The sequence below is a fragment of the Haemaphysalis longicornis genome, unplaced genomic scaffold (assembly GCF_048455015.1).
Source record: "Haemaphysalis longicornis isolate Haplotype H1 unplaced genomic scaffold, Haemaphysalis longicornis Haplotype H1 scaffold_1, whole genome shotgun sequence".
Taxonomy (NCBI): domain Eukaryota; kingdom Metazoa; phylum Arthropoda; class Arachnida; order Ixodida; family Ixodidae; genus Haemaphysalis; species Haemaphysalis longicornis.
Genome location: NW_027526203.1, coordinates 167,069,392 through 167,085,844, shown reverse-complemented (window position 1 = coordinate 167,085,844; position 16,453 = coordinate 167,069,392). Strand labels below are relative to the sequence as shown.

The 16,453-nt window shown below is 48.8% G+C and overlaps 1 protein-coding gene across 5 annotated transcripts in view; it reads right to left on the bottom strand.

The window, feature by feature from the left end:
- LOC144139080 (stomatin-like) overlaps nt 1-16,453 on the bottom strand; it is a 128,539-nt gene that overhangs the window by 48,041 nt on the left and 64,045 nt on the right. For all 5 annotated transcript variants that reach the window (XM_077671566.1, XM_077671571.1, XM_077671568.1 and 2 more), the window contains 2 exons: nt 6,852-6,958; nt 413-485 (listed from right to left, as the gene is read on the bottom strand). In XM_077671566.1, coding sequence (XP_077527692.1) covers nt 413-485; nt 6,852-6,958 — 180 coding nt within the window. The remainder of the gene's footprint in view (nt 1-412; nt 486-6,851; nt 6,959-16,453) is intronic.

The window sequence follows — 16,453 nt, the reverse complement described above, 5'->3', positions numbered from 1 at the left end:
ACCATAAATTCAACGCAAGCGCTTACAACAGAATTTCAAACCAAGCTAATCTCTATACCTTGTTCGTTAATGAAACTAGGCCCTTATGCATAAAAAAAGTGCGTTTCTTTACCTGCAAGTGCGAGCTTCACCTCGCTGATACAGTTTTGCTTTCCAAATATCTAAAGACGAATTCTCGGAATCGCAACTTTCGCTTCGTTTTAAATACCATAAGGGTCCGCTAACGCCATCTTGCATTTCATTTACTTATCCTTGGCTGATGTACGCTTAATTTACACAAATGTCGACTCTCCGACTCCGCATTAACGAATTCACACTGCATAAACCTCAACTCATAATATTCGGCATAAACATCAAAGCATAAAAAGAAAGGAGAAAAGTTCGCGGCGGCTGTTTACAGATTCGCCCTCACCAGGTCCTCGTGCGCCTCCCTTCACAAGACGGCCCAGCCTGAAGATGACGGCCCTTTCGTACTCCTGCACGATCTGGAAGTGCAGACAGGCAAGACGGTAACATAAACAAACAGTCTCGGTGGATTTCGTCATACATTTCCCACCTTCGAGTGCGCGTGTGTGCATGTTATGACTTGGTTATGAGCGAAGTAAACGCCGTTTATCTAACCTCGTTCTCTCGTCACCTGGAATTACCTTTGAACATTACTGGACGGAATGTCCTTGACTGAACGTCCTTGGGGACAGAAGCGTGCAAAGACAACTGCAGCATCAATGTTACCCCTTCACCAGGGGATGTTGCGGTCCAACATGACCACTTCACCTGAGTACTCCCTATCCCCGAGTGAAAACATAATAAAAGCTGGAAACGTATCTGCATCGACTCCGCAGCTATCCATGCTCGTAAATGCAATTACGCGTAAAAGTGAGCAACAAATTTAGGCACTCAACAGATCAGCCAAAGCATTATGGGCAAAAAAAAATGTATTAAGTCAACGCATAGTTGCTGGGGTCTACCAGTTTGAACAATTAATACCCGACCAAAATGGGCTTGCAAACAAACCAGCTACTAATAAGAAGACGGTGCAGGCCAAGCAGAGGTCTATTAGGGGAAAACATGATGACGTCCCGGTGAGAATCCGCTGCCCAGAGCCAGTGCGGGCGACCACGTCTTCGCCAGCAGTTTCTTTCTTTTTTTTTTCCGTGCTGTGGGCCTCACGGCGTTGTTTACTTTGAAGCTTAAATCGCTACCGACGGTGCATTGCCCGCATCCACTCAGAGGTTCCCGTCCCGCGTCTTAATATGGGTCCGTAAGTCGGGGTTAAGGTTGATGCCCTAGCTCCAGTAAACAGCAGCGTTGCAGAAGCGCAGTCTGTTCCATATTCGCCGCAGTGTGGCTGCCTTGCAGCATGAGGGTCCACAATCGAATTCACAGAGCGCGAGCGGGTGTGTCGTGAAAGTGCGCAACAGAACTTTACTTTGGAGAAATATGCCCTATTATTGCGTCGTAAATGCAGCTTTTGCAGCCCAGCCTTATTCGTATCTCCTCCATATATCAGATTAGCTGATTCGGACGCCGCGAAAGCAAACGTACGTTTTCAAGACCGGACACTGCAGATATATGCATGGCCAATAGAGTTTATAACTACATACACTAGACAGGAATCTGGCGCTAGAGCCTATGCGGCTCAAAAATACGTAGTCTGTGTCGTCATGGGCCGCCATTAGACCGTGCACTCGCATTAGTTTCATCATTGGCTTGGATTGAAACGTTTTAGTGGCCGTAAATTTAAATACAATGCCACAAAAACAATAAGAAGCGTGTGTGATTATGTAATTATAAAGCACGCTGGCTTAAAGCTAAAGAAATTAAGCATAAAGCGTGTTCTTTTTACTGAAAGTCTGCCAGAAGGGTTATGCCCAATATTATGCCGACCAAGCATGGTAGTTAACAAGAATGTAAAATTTTTGGGAGAAACTAATTATAAATGCTCTTATTTTGCAAACATTTAAAATAATGAATTGTTTGAAAAGCTCCAAGGTTTTATGCTCGTACTGATGAAAACATCGCCTTCGCGGTGTTTTCGTTCGTGTTTTCGTAACAGGCCATCTGAGCAAATGGCCTGTTGCAGCACTACAGCTTTCGCGGCGGCAAATTACCCGCTTAGTCAAGATGTTCGGGCGCTGTTAACATATGTACTGCTACCACAAAGAAGAACTGGGAAGCGCACTCTCCTTACAGCAAACTAACGTGTTTACATTATGGGTTTGTACTTGTGTAAATATGTACTGATGGTTGATCGGTGTCCCACTTAGTTGCAATGACACACAGCTGTCTTAGATAAACTAATGAAGCGAATTTCGAGTTTCCCAGCGAAGTGAGAGAAGCGAAGTGAGAGAAGCAAAGCGAGTTTCGGCCATTTCGGCCGGAGCGGCTACCTCGTAGACATAGCAATGCATAGTGAGCAAAGCAAACCCATGAAGACGCTTAAGAATCCGATAAACATGCCAAGCCGGCAGCTGTAGTCTTCCCATAAGGCCCTATGCGTCCCACGCCGTCATGGATTCACAGGCGCAGTTTCCTCTCTAGTATACTTACTAAGAAACACTATGGCATGGCCCGGGCTATCCTTGCTTATCTGCGAGCCGCTCCACTACCCCCTCTCCTTTTTTTTTTTAAAGAAATGCAACAATGGGGTATGGCAGTTGAAGCATATTTAATGTTTGTCGTACCATATGCCATGGAGTTCCAGGAATGACACGGAGAAACCAGATTAACTAAACGCGGTGTTTCAGAGACAGCTGGCGGGCGAAGGAAGAACATAATGTACGGGTAACTCCAGGTACAGACTGTTATCGCAGCTGTCGTATTATCTTTGAAAAATGACGTCATTTCACCTCTAAGCCAACCGAACAGCGTGAAACGCCATTTCTTTATTATTTTTTTACGTCCATAGCTTACAATATGGCTGTTGCGTCGTTAGTCTAAACCAAGTAGGTTAAAAAAATTGCAATTTTTTTAACCTCCTTGGTCTGAACATAGCATAAACTGATCAATGCGGTTTCTGTGAGCTGCATAGGAGCTGATCTGCCTGCAAGCACGTACCAATATTAGATTTTTAAAAAGCTGCACGGTGTTTGTAAAAGATAACACGTTTTAAATGATACCCACCGCAGTGTTCCTAGAGTTGCCTGTCGATTATCGCGTCTAACATTTCACATTCGTATAGCCTACGGCATTGAAGGTAAGCCAGGATTCAAACCGGGCCTGTGTACTCGACGGTTATGGTTTAATGTACAGAATGTAGGGTTTTTGTGGGGTCAAAATCTCCTGCCCAAGTAAGTTTCGGCAATTCGCCTCCATCAGAAATGCAGCGTCTGAAAAGAGTGCTCCTGGCGCCTCCGTCGTAAAGCTCTTACGTTACGGCAGTCATATATCAGCATCAACTCGACTATTAGCTTGTCTTGACGCAAGCCACCCGCAGGTAGATGGTCGCAGTACGCTGTGTGGCAACTGACAAATGTTGCCAACGGTGACGACGGAATGGGAACGTAGACGCACGATTGATGCCCTATACATCTGCACCTTTTACAACCCAGGACAGACACCGATTGATAGATAATTATACTTCCACTAATAGCTTCATTTGGTAGATTAATCTCTTCAGATGAAAACCAGATTCTTGCGAGCCAGTTGCCTCCTCGATTTACAATACCGTGCGCTCGTCACAAGGAATCGTGATATGCCGCCGCATCGTATGACGCCATGCGCGGAAATAGGAACACAGAAACAGAGCGCCACACAGTGCGGACGCAAAACCAAAGTTTCTCGGAGAAAGTTTTCTTTTTCAATCCATTGCACTATTTTCCCTCAAGTTAACATCTTAACTTATTTGGCTGAATACAGCTGACACAAAAGGAGCTTTCCGTATGTGCGCATGTGTGCGTGTTAATTTATAGCCCGCTTAATTAAAGATGTCGCAACACCTAGGTAAGTGTTAGAACTCTAGGCGTGTCGCATTTTTAAGGCGCGCGGCCGTTAGGTTAGCTTTCGTTCGTTTCCGGGGAGGCTGTCGGTAACCTTCAAAGAAATTTTCAGCCTACTCTGCGTTTAAAGGGAACATGAAGGCAAACTAAAAGTTTGCTTGACTGAAAAGATTGCTTTGTCTTGATAACAACGATATAAACTTTATTTCAAATATCAAAGACCTAATGGAGATAGTAATGACAACAAATGAAGCGCTGGCGACTCTATGACGTCTCTATGACGTCACAATCTTGTTGGTGTGATTAGCGGCTGCCGACTAAAGCCACCACCAAGACTCATGACTGGGCGATTTTAAGTGCAGAGCACTTTAGGGGCTCGCCTTCTCGTCGTAGCTCGCTCGCTGGACCCAAGTAGAGCCGCATGGCGTTCCGTCGTCGCGGCTGTCGTCGCGGCGTAACCCAGCGGCTTCGAAAGCCAAGCGGTTTATATAGGTTGTAGGTTGTAGGGTTTAACGCGCCGACGCAACGCAGGCGATGAGGCGCGCCGTAGTGGAGGGCTCCGGATTAATTTTGACCACCTGGGAATCTTTAACGTGCGCCGAAATCTCGTACACACGGGCGTTTTTGCTTTTCGCCTCCATCAGAAAAGCGGCCGCCGCGGCCGGGAATCGAACCCGCGACCTCGTGCTCAGCAGCACAACGCCTTAGCCACTGAGCCACCGCGGCGGGTAAGCGGTTTATATAGTCATAAGCGTTCTAAACTCGTAAACGGCTAGCGCTTGTCATACATCTCCCCGTTGTTTAGCGCAAAGAATACTGTAGGTACATTTGAGGCAAACTATACATAATTAACCGGCAGTGCCCTCGTTCATTTAGTTAGGAACGCTCGTTTGGTTGGTTTTAGGATAGTAAGCGAAAAAAAGTCGCAGTGCAACGCCGACACGTGTGGGAGGAAAAGCAAGCACAAAAAGAACAGAAATCCTGCTGGCGCAGTTTCAAGCATGGGGCTCACGAGCACTGCGAAGGCGGGAAATTGAATTCTATTGTGTCAGTAAGCGGATAACGGCGCTACAGCCCATCATGGCGAATGACTGCTCTGCACTTCCGACCGCTTTGACATTGAGTGGAACGACTTTAATTTTTGTGTGGAGCCTCGAGTTCAGTTAGGTCGTATCCATTCAATGCTAACGTGCACTTCATATACTGATAAATATGCTTCAGTGCCGGTCTATGGGCCGGCACTCCCACTAATATTACATCACTGTAGCGAGAAATTCAAATTCTTTCACTATTTCGTGCATCTTTTTATCTAAAAATCGTCTTTCGGGGATGGAATACAGCTGAGTGAGTTCTCAAAGGCTAGTTCTCTAGAATAAAGCAAACTTGTACTTCCCGTCATGGCCATGAAGAAAAACGATGAAAGCAATATAGGTTACAGAGATGGTACAGCCTACACCAACTGCATACGTGGTCCTAACGGCTAGCGAGCGGTGAATTCGAGTATACACAATGCTTGGCACGATTACCGACGAGACTCCGTTACAGAGTCCAGAAGGGATCAGACGTTCGCACATTGAGACGCTTGCTCGTACGCTCCGGACGATTATCCTGATTATGCGAACCCACAATTCAACGGGGACGAAACAAGAAGAACGCGCACAAGACGCGCAGTGCTCGCGGTATTTTCAAATGTAATTGCTAGTCGCGAAGATGAACACCGCATTAAGAATACGTTTACGACTGCTCCGGAAAATTGAATCATCGCTGAGCCATTTCCAGGTTAGGCAGCGGCGTCGCCATCGGCATAACCGAGCAAACGAGAGGCCTACGGGGGAGAATAGAGAGTTTTAGCATAGCGGCTCCCGGAGGCTCACGCGACGGCGGCGGGTTACCGGAACCCGACTGCGCACGGGCGCGCGGGAGGGCAAGGAGGTCAACTTCATCGGAGCAAATGCACGGGTACGGCGAGGGCCAGTCGGCGGAACTAATCCACCCTACCGGAACGAATGTGCACCCGCCTAGTCAGGCCCAGCTACCTGCCGCCGTAGCGTTAGCGGGCGCTACCCGCTATGCTAAAACTAGAGTTGGAAAGAAAGAAAAAAAGCGGAGGAATCGATCCGGGCATTTTTTCTTCGCTTTCTTTCTTTCTTTCCAACTCTAGTTTTAGCATAGCGGGTACCGTCCGCTAACGCTACGGCGGCAGGTAGCTGGGCCTGACTAGGCGGGTGCACATTCGTTCCGGTAGGGTGGATTAGTTACGCGGGTCGGCTTTCGCTGTGCCCGCGCATTCGCTCCGATGAGGGGCAACCTCCTTGCCCTCCCGCGCGCGTGCGCAGTCGGGTTCCGGTAATCCGCCGCCGTAGCGTGAGCCTCCGGGCGCCGTTATGCTAAAACTCTCTACTATATAATAAGAGAACGCAGAGCGCACCGGAGAAGCCGGTAGTAGCGAGATACTGCAACGAGAAAAGCGGAGGGAGCAATATATATATAGCGGAAGATAAAAATCTTGAGAAAACAGTTCTCGGTAACGAAGTGGTAAAGAAATTGAGATCAGAGTAGTTGGCCTTGTTCTGCCCGTAATGCGAAGCATTTCTTTGTGACCATTTGGTCAGTATTTCAGCGATACTGCTCCTATAGTATCGTATGGCTTCACTTCATCCGAAGCGAAACAAAAAAAAAAAAAAAACAAGACGCCGGTCTGATTACCAGACATACGTGGGCGACATCCCTGTGAAAGAAACCACGTGGTTCCTTACACATGTTTGGTATTTAAATACAATAATGGCCAGCGCGGCTTGAAGGGATCAATTTTGTACCCGCTTGTATACATGTTGAGTCTATGCCATGTCGGGATGTGTGGGGACTTGTCAGCCACAGTTTAAGCAATATAAGCGCAAATGAGTGAGCACGTACCTTGATGCACATCAATAATGACAAAGGGAACGTCAGGACGATGAAAACAATGGATATAGCCGTGAGAAGAAACGTGCAGAAGCCATTGCTCCCTTTTTCCATGTGGGCTGCGCAACAAAACAAAGACAAATTGTGAGCGTGACCACGCGCTTGCGGCAAAAAAAAAAATGCAAAATTTTGTTTTCGTCACACCATAGCAACAGAAATGCGTCAACTGGCGCTATAAGTTTGATACACACCAGAAGGGAGGTCAATAATCTCCAAGAAAGGGAATCGAAAATGGTTGTGGGATAAAAATATATTGATTTGTTAGGCGCGCTGTGATATAAAACCGGCTGCTTTTTTATCTAAATTGTTCGTGTTTTACTCAACTTTGTGCGCCCATTGTGTCTTCGTTCTGGTTTTTGGTTGATGTTTAAAAAAGCGCACATTTCTTCCTTCCCGGTGCACTATAGGGAAAAAATGGTGCAAAACAAGGAGGCGTACACTATGTGCGTTAAATTAAGCGTTTCGCCTGTGGCTGAAGCCACCACATCTGCTTTCGCCCACCGTACAGCTGAACGGGGACTCACTTGATCACATTCCTATGGGACTTCCTCAGTCATGACCCACGGATTTAAAAAGCGTCGTGTTCCAACAAGAAAAAGTTTACAAATCCATAGAAATGTTCCTAAGGGCATAGTTTGCTTCGTTTAGAAATATATCACTTCGGTAATGAAATAAAAAAATAAACAAGAAACAGTTTGGCCTATCTAGTGTTCACTAGATGGCGCTAGCTGTCTAGCAAGTGAGAGTTTTGTGCATTCATTTTAGTACAGAAGTCACGTATTTCTAAAACGAGCAAACTACGTCGTTGTGAACGTGAGTGTGCATTTGCAAAAATTTCGCATTTGTGCACGATGGTTTTGAAGCCCGTGGTTCATAAGTGGCGCAAACCCGCCCTCCCCCTCTCCTTTTCACTGGGCCTTGAAAGCGGAAGAGCCGCCATGTTATTTCTGCCTGCGTTTCCGCCGCCATCTCTGCAACCACGCTATCGCGGCACGCTGGTAGCATCTTCTGTTAGTTCACTGCACCGCTGGTACACGCATTGTATTGAACTGTGTTGTCATTTTGCTTCGCAGAGCTATAATGGTCGTTGTAAGTACAGAATAAGATAGGAGTAGGCAGAGGGCAATGACGGTCTGTGAGATGAAGACGAAGCTGCGAGCACTGCCTCGCTCAGAGTGCGTTCCATTGCTTCTTGGATCTGCCACAATGACAACGCGGCTAAAGCAGTATGAAAGGGCTTTGGACGTAGCGTACGTCCAAGGCCTTACTGCTTTAGTCATCTGCACAGCGAACGTGATGGAGGGGCTTTATTAGTTTATATAAATAGTATTAATAAACTAGTTTAAAAGCCCAGTCACCCGGCGCCTGTTATTAAAGAGTGTGAGGGGCAAATGGTTGATGTCACAGTAGAACTTGACTCCTTTTCAAGAAAGGTTGTGGCGCGATGCCGACGTAGGCACGTGGGCAGCCCTAACAATCCGCATTAAAGGTTATAATGGAGCGTGATTGAATCATTCCGGCCTGCCGAAATTTCGCGCACTAAATGTCGAGCGTTGGAGAGCAGTGCAACGACCACTGACAAGTCCATAGACCCGGGACACCCCTACGCAGGTGCGGAACTCCTGCAACAACTCGTTCTCTTAACCTTCTTTGTACGTACGGTGGAGCCAGAATTCCAGAAGATTCTACGCAATTTTTTTAATCACAACAATATTTCGAAATAAGGTCCTTACCACCTTTTTGTCTCACAGAATATACGCTGTTCTCAATGGTCCCGCGAATTCCTTCGCTGCCCTCCGAAACCCCTTCTGAAATATGAAATACTGACGTCCGACCTTACCAACGCAAAGCCTAGAACTAAGCCCGTAAGGAGACGGCTACAAGCTTCGTCCTGGAAAAGGAGACCTACGATTCCGTAGCTCCGGCAGCCAGCACCCATAGCTCTCGGAAGAGGAACGCCACACAAAGGGGGAACAGCGAGACAAAACAGGCTCGGGTGCGGCGGGCGCACACGCAGCACGCTCGCCAGTTGCAGACCCTGAGCGCCGTACTCGTGGAGACGGCGGCCGCGATATAGAAAACCGGGTGGCTCTATGTTTAGAGCCACGACGTCGCTGCAGAAACTTACAAGACCCGCGCCGCCAACAAGTTGAGAGACAAATGAGTACCCACTTTCTCTTTTTGCCAAAAGGCATCCTGGGAGTCACAGACCCCGTGGCCCTGGCAGCAGAACGCGCCACTATTGGCACGTGCATGGTTAAACAGAGGAGATGGGGCACTGGCGATGTGCCCACGTCGTGGTGATGGTAATGAACGGTCTCGCTTATTTTTTTCAACGAAAAAGGAAGGTTATACTAACAGACCTGCAAATGGGCCTGCTGACAGCGCAGACCGGCAGAGTTAACTTCAAGAACAAGTAAACGGTACTTTTACATTTACCACAACTCTCGCCGAAAACCACGGTGTGCTTTGCATGAAAGTTCCAGCCGGGCAAATAGGGTCTAGGCTTGCATAACATGTTCGCTTAGGTCACATTCATTTGTGCGAGTTCGTAGAAGGTTAATTTTCCACCCATTCATAGCACACTGAAGAGCTCGTGCAAAAGGCGGCGCTTAATTAGTTACACTGAGACGACGCCTAAATATAATGCGTTACAATTCACATGCTATCCTGTGCTATGCTCCACGCTGATCCGCAGTGCATCCCAGCACGAGTTCAGCGACCGATGCTCTTGGTCATGAATTACCTCCCCTTACGGATACGGATACGGATTTAAGGCTTTTCCGTTTGAAAACGGGCGAAATACCTCACTAGACATTGCTGAGAGTGTCCCCTTTTCGTTACGTAAGGTTGCCAGCAACCTTGAGGAACAACCAAGCCGGCATTCCTTTCTCAACGAAATTCTACATGACCAACACATGATTAACAGCAAAGCTGCATGCGGTTGTTGATGAGAACGTAACGCACGGCGTTTACGAGCCTTTTCTTATCGTTCGAGCCTCTTTGGCCATATGGATTCACATTTGCCTGAGTAACGTTTAACGCACCTGGGCTATGTGGCGCGCCGTAGTGGAGGGCTCCGGATTAATTTTTACCACCTGGGGATGTTAAACGTGCGCCGGAATCTCGCACACGGGCGTTTTTGCTTTTCGCCTCAATCAGAAAAGCCGCCACCGTGGCCCGGGATTGAACCCGCGTCCTTTGGCTCAACAGCACAACGCCTTGGCCACTGAGCCACCGCGGCGGCTACATGGATTCATTACTTCAAACAATTAAAACGAGCGCAAAGGACGAGGACAGAGAAACACAGTAGACGGGACGAGCGCTGTGTTTCCGCTGTGTTTCTCTCTCCTCGTCCTTTGTGCTCGTTATAATTTTTTGAAGCCATGAACCAACACGCCCAACAAAGCACTGTATTATGGATTCATTAGTTTCGCACCCACTGCTGTACCACTGCCCTGCACTGCACTTTATCAACGTGACGGCGCTGACGTCAAGGAAGATGGATGAGACGTCGTAACATAAATTTACATCAACCTGCCCGGACATCAGCTCCCGACCATGCAGTGCATTTACGGAGACCTTGAGCTGGCGGCCTTTGCGCAACGCAACGAGGTCACATGGCGGGTGGAACCATGTCCGTTACGAACGGACGGGGCACGCAGATTACATCTACATCAGTGGATATGGCTCGATTTCTTACACTATAAAGGCCCAATGGGCGCGAAGTCACGCGTCGCGCGAGCGCCGGCGTCTTTCTGTGGCAGCGCGCCGACACTCAGGAGAGAGTGGGTAACCACATGAGACCGACAAAGTCACGCGTCAGCCGCTGCGTCGACGCTTGTTGGTGGACATGTCTGTACGAACTCTGCCACCTTTTTCAAGTTACTTTTGATAGTTTATAAGCAGTTGCTTTCGATTGTTTAACTGCAGCAACCAGGACCCTAGATTTACCCTAAAGTTACTTTATCCATTGCTAAGAATTTTCGCGAGCAAATTTTGAAATGCTATTTGAAGTTATCACCGTAAAATCTAAACAAAACAACACAGCTTCATGAACAAAAACGCACTTCGAACAACTTATTTCCTTGCAACTTGATGCCCTACCTTGATTTTATGTACGGTCTACTTCTTCAATTGAAAGCGTGAGCAAAACAAATTTCAACCCGCCGCGGTGTCTTAGTGGCTAAAGTGTTGTGCTACTGAGCCCAAGGACGCGGGTTCGACTCCCGGCTGCGGCGGCCGCTTTTCTGATGGAGGCGAAAAGCAAAAATGCCCGTGTGTTCGAGATTTCGCGCACCTTAAAGATTCCAGGTGGTCAAAATTAATCCGGAGCACTCCGCTGCGGCGCACCTCGGAACCTGTAGTTTCGGCGCGTTAAACCTCATAATCAGTCATCGATCAAGACAAATTTCAGCGCTCCGTTGCTCCTGAGGTTAGAGTCGAACGTCACTTGTCCGAAAGGGTCCCTTGTACCCTTTGTGTACCCTGGTAAAAACAATCAGGAAAGCTTGCACTCACGCGCAAGACTTGAGTGGCGAAGCTGTTGTAGGCGAGCTTTGCCGGACCCGTAGTTACGTTTCTGTAGCATTGTTTATTTGCATAGTGGCGGTGCTAGCAATCGTCGTCATATTCATCGAAGAGGTTGTTTTCTTTAGAGCACTGCACGGGCCTGATTTTAAGACCCGAGCCCGGCCCGAGCCCGCTTCGCGAAGCCCGAGCCCAACCCGGACCCGTAACACCTAGCCCGAGCCCGGTCCAAGCCCGGGCATTCATAAGCGAGCCTGGCCCGAGCCCGGCCCGGGCCCGCCATCTCAATCCCAGGCCCGGCCCGGCCCGGTAATTTATTTTTTGGCCTAGGGAGGGCCCGCGCGTGTGTGACCAGGCCCGGTCTCTGACGCTGTAAGAAAGTTTGTTTATTATATTCCGGGCGATCAGACGGATCATCTAGTCTTTACAAACACGTCATGAACTGAAACGCAACAAATAAGGGTTTAAAAGCGCACGTAGTTTAGCTTTCACCGTCTGCAGTTCACGCCACATCGGCGTAATAATAGCTCGTATTCTTGCACGAGAGACATCATCACCTTTGACTACCAGACTCTTGGCAACTTCACGTGGTTGTCTAGGCCACAAGTTGGTATTGCTGAAATTTTCTGATCCGCATTTGAATCAACGAGTATGTACGCGCGTTGAAATACTTCACCTGCAGTGTTTGTTAAGCGGTGGTGTTTCTCTGGCACGCGTGTTTGATTTCCGGCCCGGGCAGCCGCATTTTGATTGGTGCGACATCTAAAACACACGTGTACATACATAGACATAGGAGCAAAGCTCCAGGATATCTGAATTAATTCATTCCCCTCTTGGCCATTCCTTGTAATCGTATCGTTGGTATGTTATACACCAAAATATAAAATCTTGATGCAGTACAAGAAATGTCATTAAAATTGCAGTATAGTGACCATCAGACCTAGCAAAACACGTTTTTAAAACAATGCGTACAAATAACAGCAAGAAGCGCGCGACAATAAACCAAGAATATTTATTTTTATGCTCTTTCCTACACTTCACGTCGGACCTATTAACGGCCGTGCCTATGAATTCAAGCCCGAGCGCGGCCCGGGCCCACGGCGTCGAGCCAGAGCCCGGCCCGGGCCTGCGGTATTGAGCCCGGGCCCGGCCCGGGCCCGCCGATAGTCGACTTCGGGCGGCCCGGCCCGGCCCGCGGGCCGGGTCGGGCCCGGGCCCGTGCAGTGCTCTAGTTTTCTTCGCGGCGAGTTGTGGATGCAAAGTCGTCCTCAGCATTGTGAACTTCCACCAGCACTTCTTGATGGACTCGAGGAAGTGGTAGCGGGATGGGCAAGTCGTCTCGGGAAGGATTGGCACACTCGTAGCCATGTCTCCAATGATCCATAATGGCTTCTAGAGAACGCGGCAGCCGCGGTGCCCTTTTCCAAGCAGGGTGTCTTTTCACGTTTAGCATTAGCGCTGGAGTTTTTTTTTCTTTTGCATGCGTGGTAGCGCTTGACGACAGCGTTGAAGGTTTTTTTTTTTAGGGGCGAAGCTCCTTAAGGCGTGTGTCTGTCCATCCTCGACGTATGTATGTAGCCACCTCTAGTTTAGTTCTTGGATTGTTTACTAGATGGCGTGGCTACCTCTAGTTTAGTTCTTGGATTGTTTACTAGATGGCGGTACTTGTATATGATGAAAAGATGCGCTTGGATTGTTTACTAGATGGCGTGGCTACCTCTAGTTTAGTTCTTGGATTGTTTACTAGATGGCGGGGAGCGTTGTAATAAAATCCGTTCGCTGTTGGCGCGCTCGGAGTCGCCCGACGGATAAGGCTGCAGAGCGGCGAGCGCGCAAGGCGGCCGCCGCCAAGATCCTGCCGTACGAGAGAGGGAGGCCGAAGCGTGTCGTCTGGCTGCGCGCCGACGCCGCCAAGATCCCAGCGTTCGAGAACGAGAGGCCCAAGCGTCACGGCAACGGCGCGAGGACCCTGCCGTACGCGAAGCGGCACGGCTGCGGCGCGAAGAGGATCTCCAAAACGTCAGAGAACGGGAAGCGGCGAGAAAGCGCGCGTATCGGCAGGCAGACCCCGATGCAGTGAGAGCTCGTGAGGCGTCTGCAAAACGCATCAGGCGAGCTCAGCCCCAAGGTGCCGACGCGCGGTTTAAGCGAGACTTTCTAGACGTTACGTTCGGACACAGATGTAGTGGGCGAACTTTCACTGAAGAGTCACGGTTTTACCGATGATTTCCCCTCAGGAGCTTCGCCCACTCATCATCATTCACCCCGTGGATATGCTGTGAATTTTTTCGTTGTTGTTGTTTTTGCTAAAGCTACTGCGCGAGCTGGGGCTTCGCGGTCGCCGCGAAGCTCGAGCGCTGGGCATTTTGTCGCGCCTTGGGGTTGTTTACTTTTCTTTTTTGGCTAAAGCCACTCCGCGTGTCGGGGACACTCGGTGGTCGCCGCGTGTCACACGCTCACAAGCGTTCGCAATTTCTTAGTTTTTTTCCCTGCAGCACTGAACTTACGGCTCGTGCAACAGCTCCGCTGTCAAAAAGCTGTCAAAATCTCCGCTGTCAAAATCCGTATCAGGCAAGCATTTTCAAACACGCCTCTTGCGTTTTTGCGCCTACGTGTGTGGATGGAAAACGATGGCGGACACGAACACTCGCAGAATTATCCCAAAGAAGCTTCACCGTAAAACCCTGGTGCTTCCTACCGTGTACCAGCACCGCTCCCCTCCATAATAGAAAGTACAGCGAAAAAGCACTTTGTTCAACAGCGGATAAAACCTCGCGGGAGGAAAAGAGCGACGGTTTTGTTCCTTACAGGTCTGAAGAATAACTCATCCCACGCAACGAGGAGCATTAAAGGGACCCTGCAACACGTAGCATAGACTACTAGGAATGTATTTTGGGGTAAAGTCTATTGCCCAGCAACCTCCTCCCGCAAGAATTATGAAAGTCCGTTCACTATCACCGAAACTACGCGCGATGAGAAATCTCGCATAATCGTTCCCTCTCAACTCGACTGCAGAGAACGCGACGAAAGCTGCGCGCTCTCTCCCGGAGAGGGGGGCGGAGTAAGCTGAAAAATATCAGTGCTCAGCTGATCCGGCGGCCACACACGTTTGCGATGCGCTATATGCCACGAGTTTTGCCTAGTTACACCACTAGTTGGAACTCTGGGATAAAAGACAACTACTAATTAGACAAACTTCACAAACTTCTGTTCCGTATCCCTGTTGCTAAAGGAGAGATCGCTTCGGGCGGCTCGCGGCGTTCTCTTCCGCGGCCTTCGATATATCACAGGCCGGGGAGTTTTCTCCTTTTCTCCGTAACGTGGAGGAACTCTTATTTCCGGTCTGGTGCCACAAAAACAGCAGGCATGTGTGCCTACCCGCAAGCAAGCGCTTCGGCCGGTAGGGCGTTTTTGAAGCAATAAACGTTTGTTGTCGAGTGGTCTGGTTGAAAGGGAAGTATTGAACTCATCACTCAAACTCCACGCGCACTCAAAACACAAAAGAAACTGCAAAACTGTGCCTACAGGTTCAGGCATGGAAGAGGTTCACACATAGCGCCGACGACGGTGGATCGTCACAGTAAATGCGAGAAATTAGCCGCGAAGTTGACCAGTGACAGCCGATCGGACAGCCATGGCCTCAATGACGTCGTTTAGGCCATGCCAGGGGGGCATAATGAGGAGAACTGAAGAGAGCGCGGTTGGTTTTTCCGCGTCTTTCACAGCGATTTGCGCGCTCACCGCTTCACGTGCACGTATAATATTTAGCTCGGGTATTTCTCGTAGTGTAAGCTAAGAGTCGCGCAGGTTTCCTTGCATGCTGAGCACGATGTCGCGGGTTCGATTCCCGGCCGCGGCGGCCGCTTTTCAGATGGAGGCGAAAAGCAAAAACGCCCGTGTGGGCGAGATTTCGGCGCACGATAAAGATCCCCAGGTGGTCAAAATTAATCCGGAGCCCTCCACTACGGCGCGCCTCATCGCCTGCGTTGCGTCGGCGCGTTAAACCCTACAATCAAGGTTTCCTTGCACTGCTCAAAGAGTGTTGTAGGGTCCCTTTAAAGTGAACCGCACCAACATCGCAGGCATAGAGGGCGACGAAGAGGAGCGCTGACTTAAACCCAAATGTTTTTTTTAATATGCTTATAAATCCATATACCAATAGAGCAATAAAAATAGAGTCGGAGCACGAGAACAGGTTGCGTTGCTGGCGGCGTAACAGGTGCTTTATCCTCAATCACAACGCAATTCCAAGTCGGTGCGCCCACGCACGCGTGGATCTGCGCGTTTCGTGGTATTTATCGCCTTGCATGTTGCTCAATTCGCCCTGCTCGTCATATTTCTACCATGTAAACATACTCCAAAAGTGGGGTCTACCTGTACTTTTTGGGAAGCAAGCTGGCTACCGGTCAGTTCTTTAAGCAGCTTGTATGGTGGCTTAAGAGCTTACTTATGAAACTCCGCGTTCGACCCACATAATACAGCTCACATAAAGAAGGTTTCAAATGTTTTACCCGGCTCAGTTATCCCCGCGCTATAAGGCGAAGCATGGTGGGGCTATGGATTATTTACTAATACATGGGAATCGTGTATTGGAACTAAACCTGTGACTTTGATGTTTCTTCCGAGACCGAGGTCCGGAGCGACGATAATTGTAGAGCTCCAGTCGCAAGAATGACGACCACAACATGCATAATGATGAGTATGTACAAGAATAAGATCATGAAGCACAGGCGTGCGTGCTAGTGCTGATGATTATGTACAGATGAAGTCGAAGCGCTAGCATTGTCCATAGTGCACTCGCTGATCACCACTTGCAGGACGGTAAACAACGCTCACACCTTTTTTGCTTCTTTCTTAGTACATCAAGAAATAACTGCAGCATGACTTCCTTAGTGATGATATCGAATACTTGCAGCCTGTTAGCGTGCTTCATAATACGATTAGCGACGAGTAAAAAACTCGCCAACTGTAGTGTAGTTAGCTGGTGTAGCACAGGCATTACTTGCCTCCGCTCTAAGCTCTCA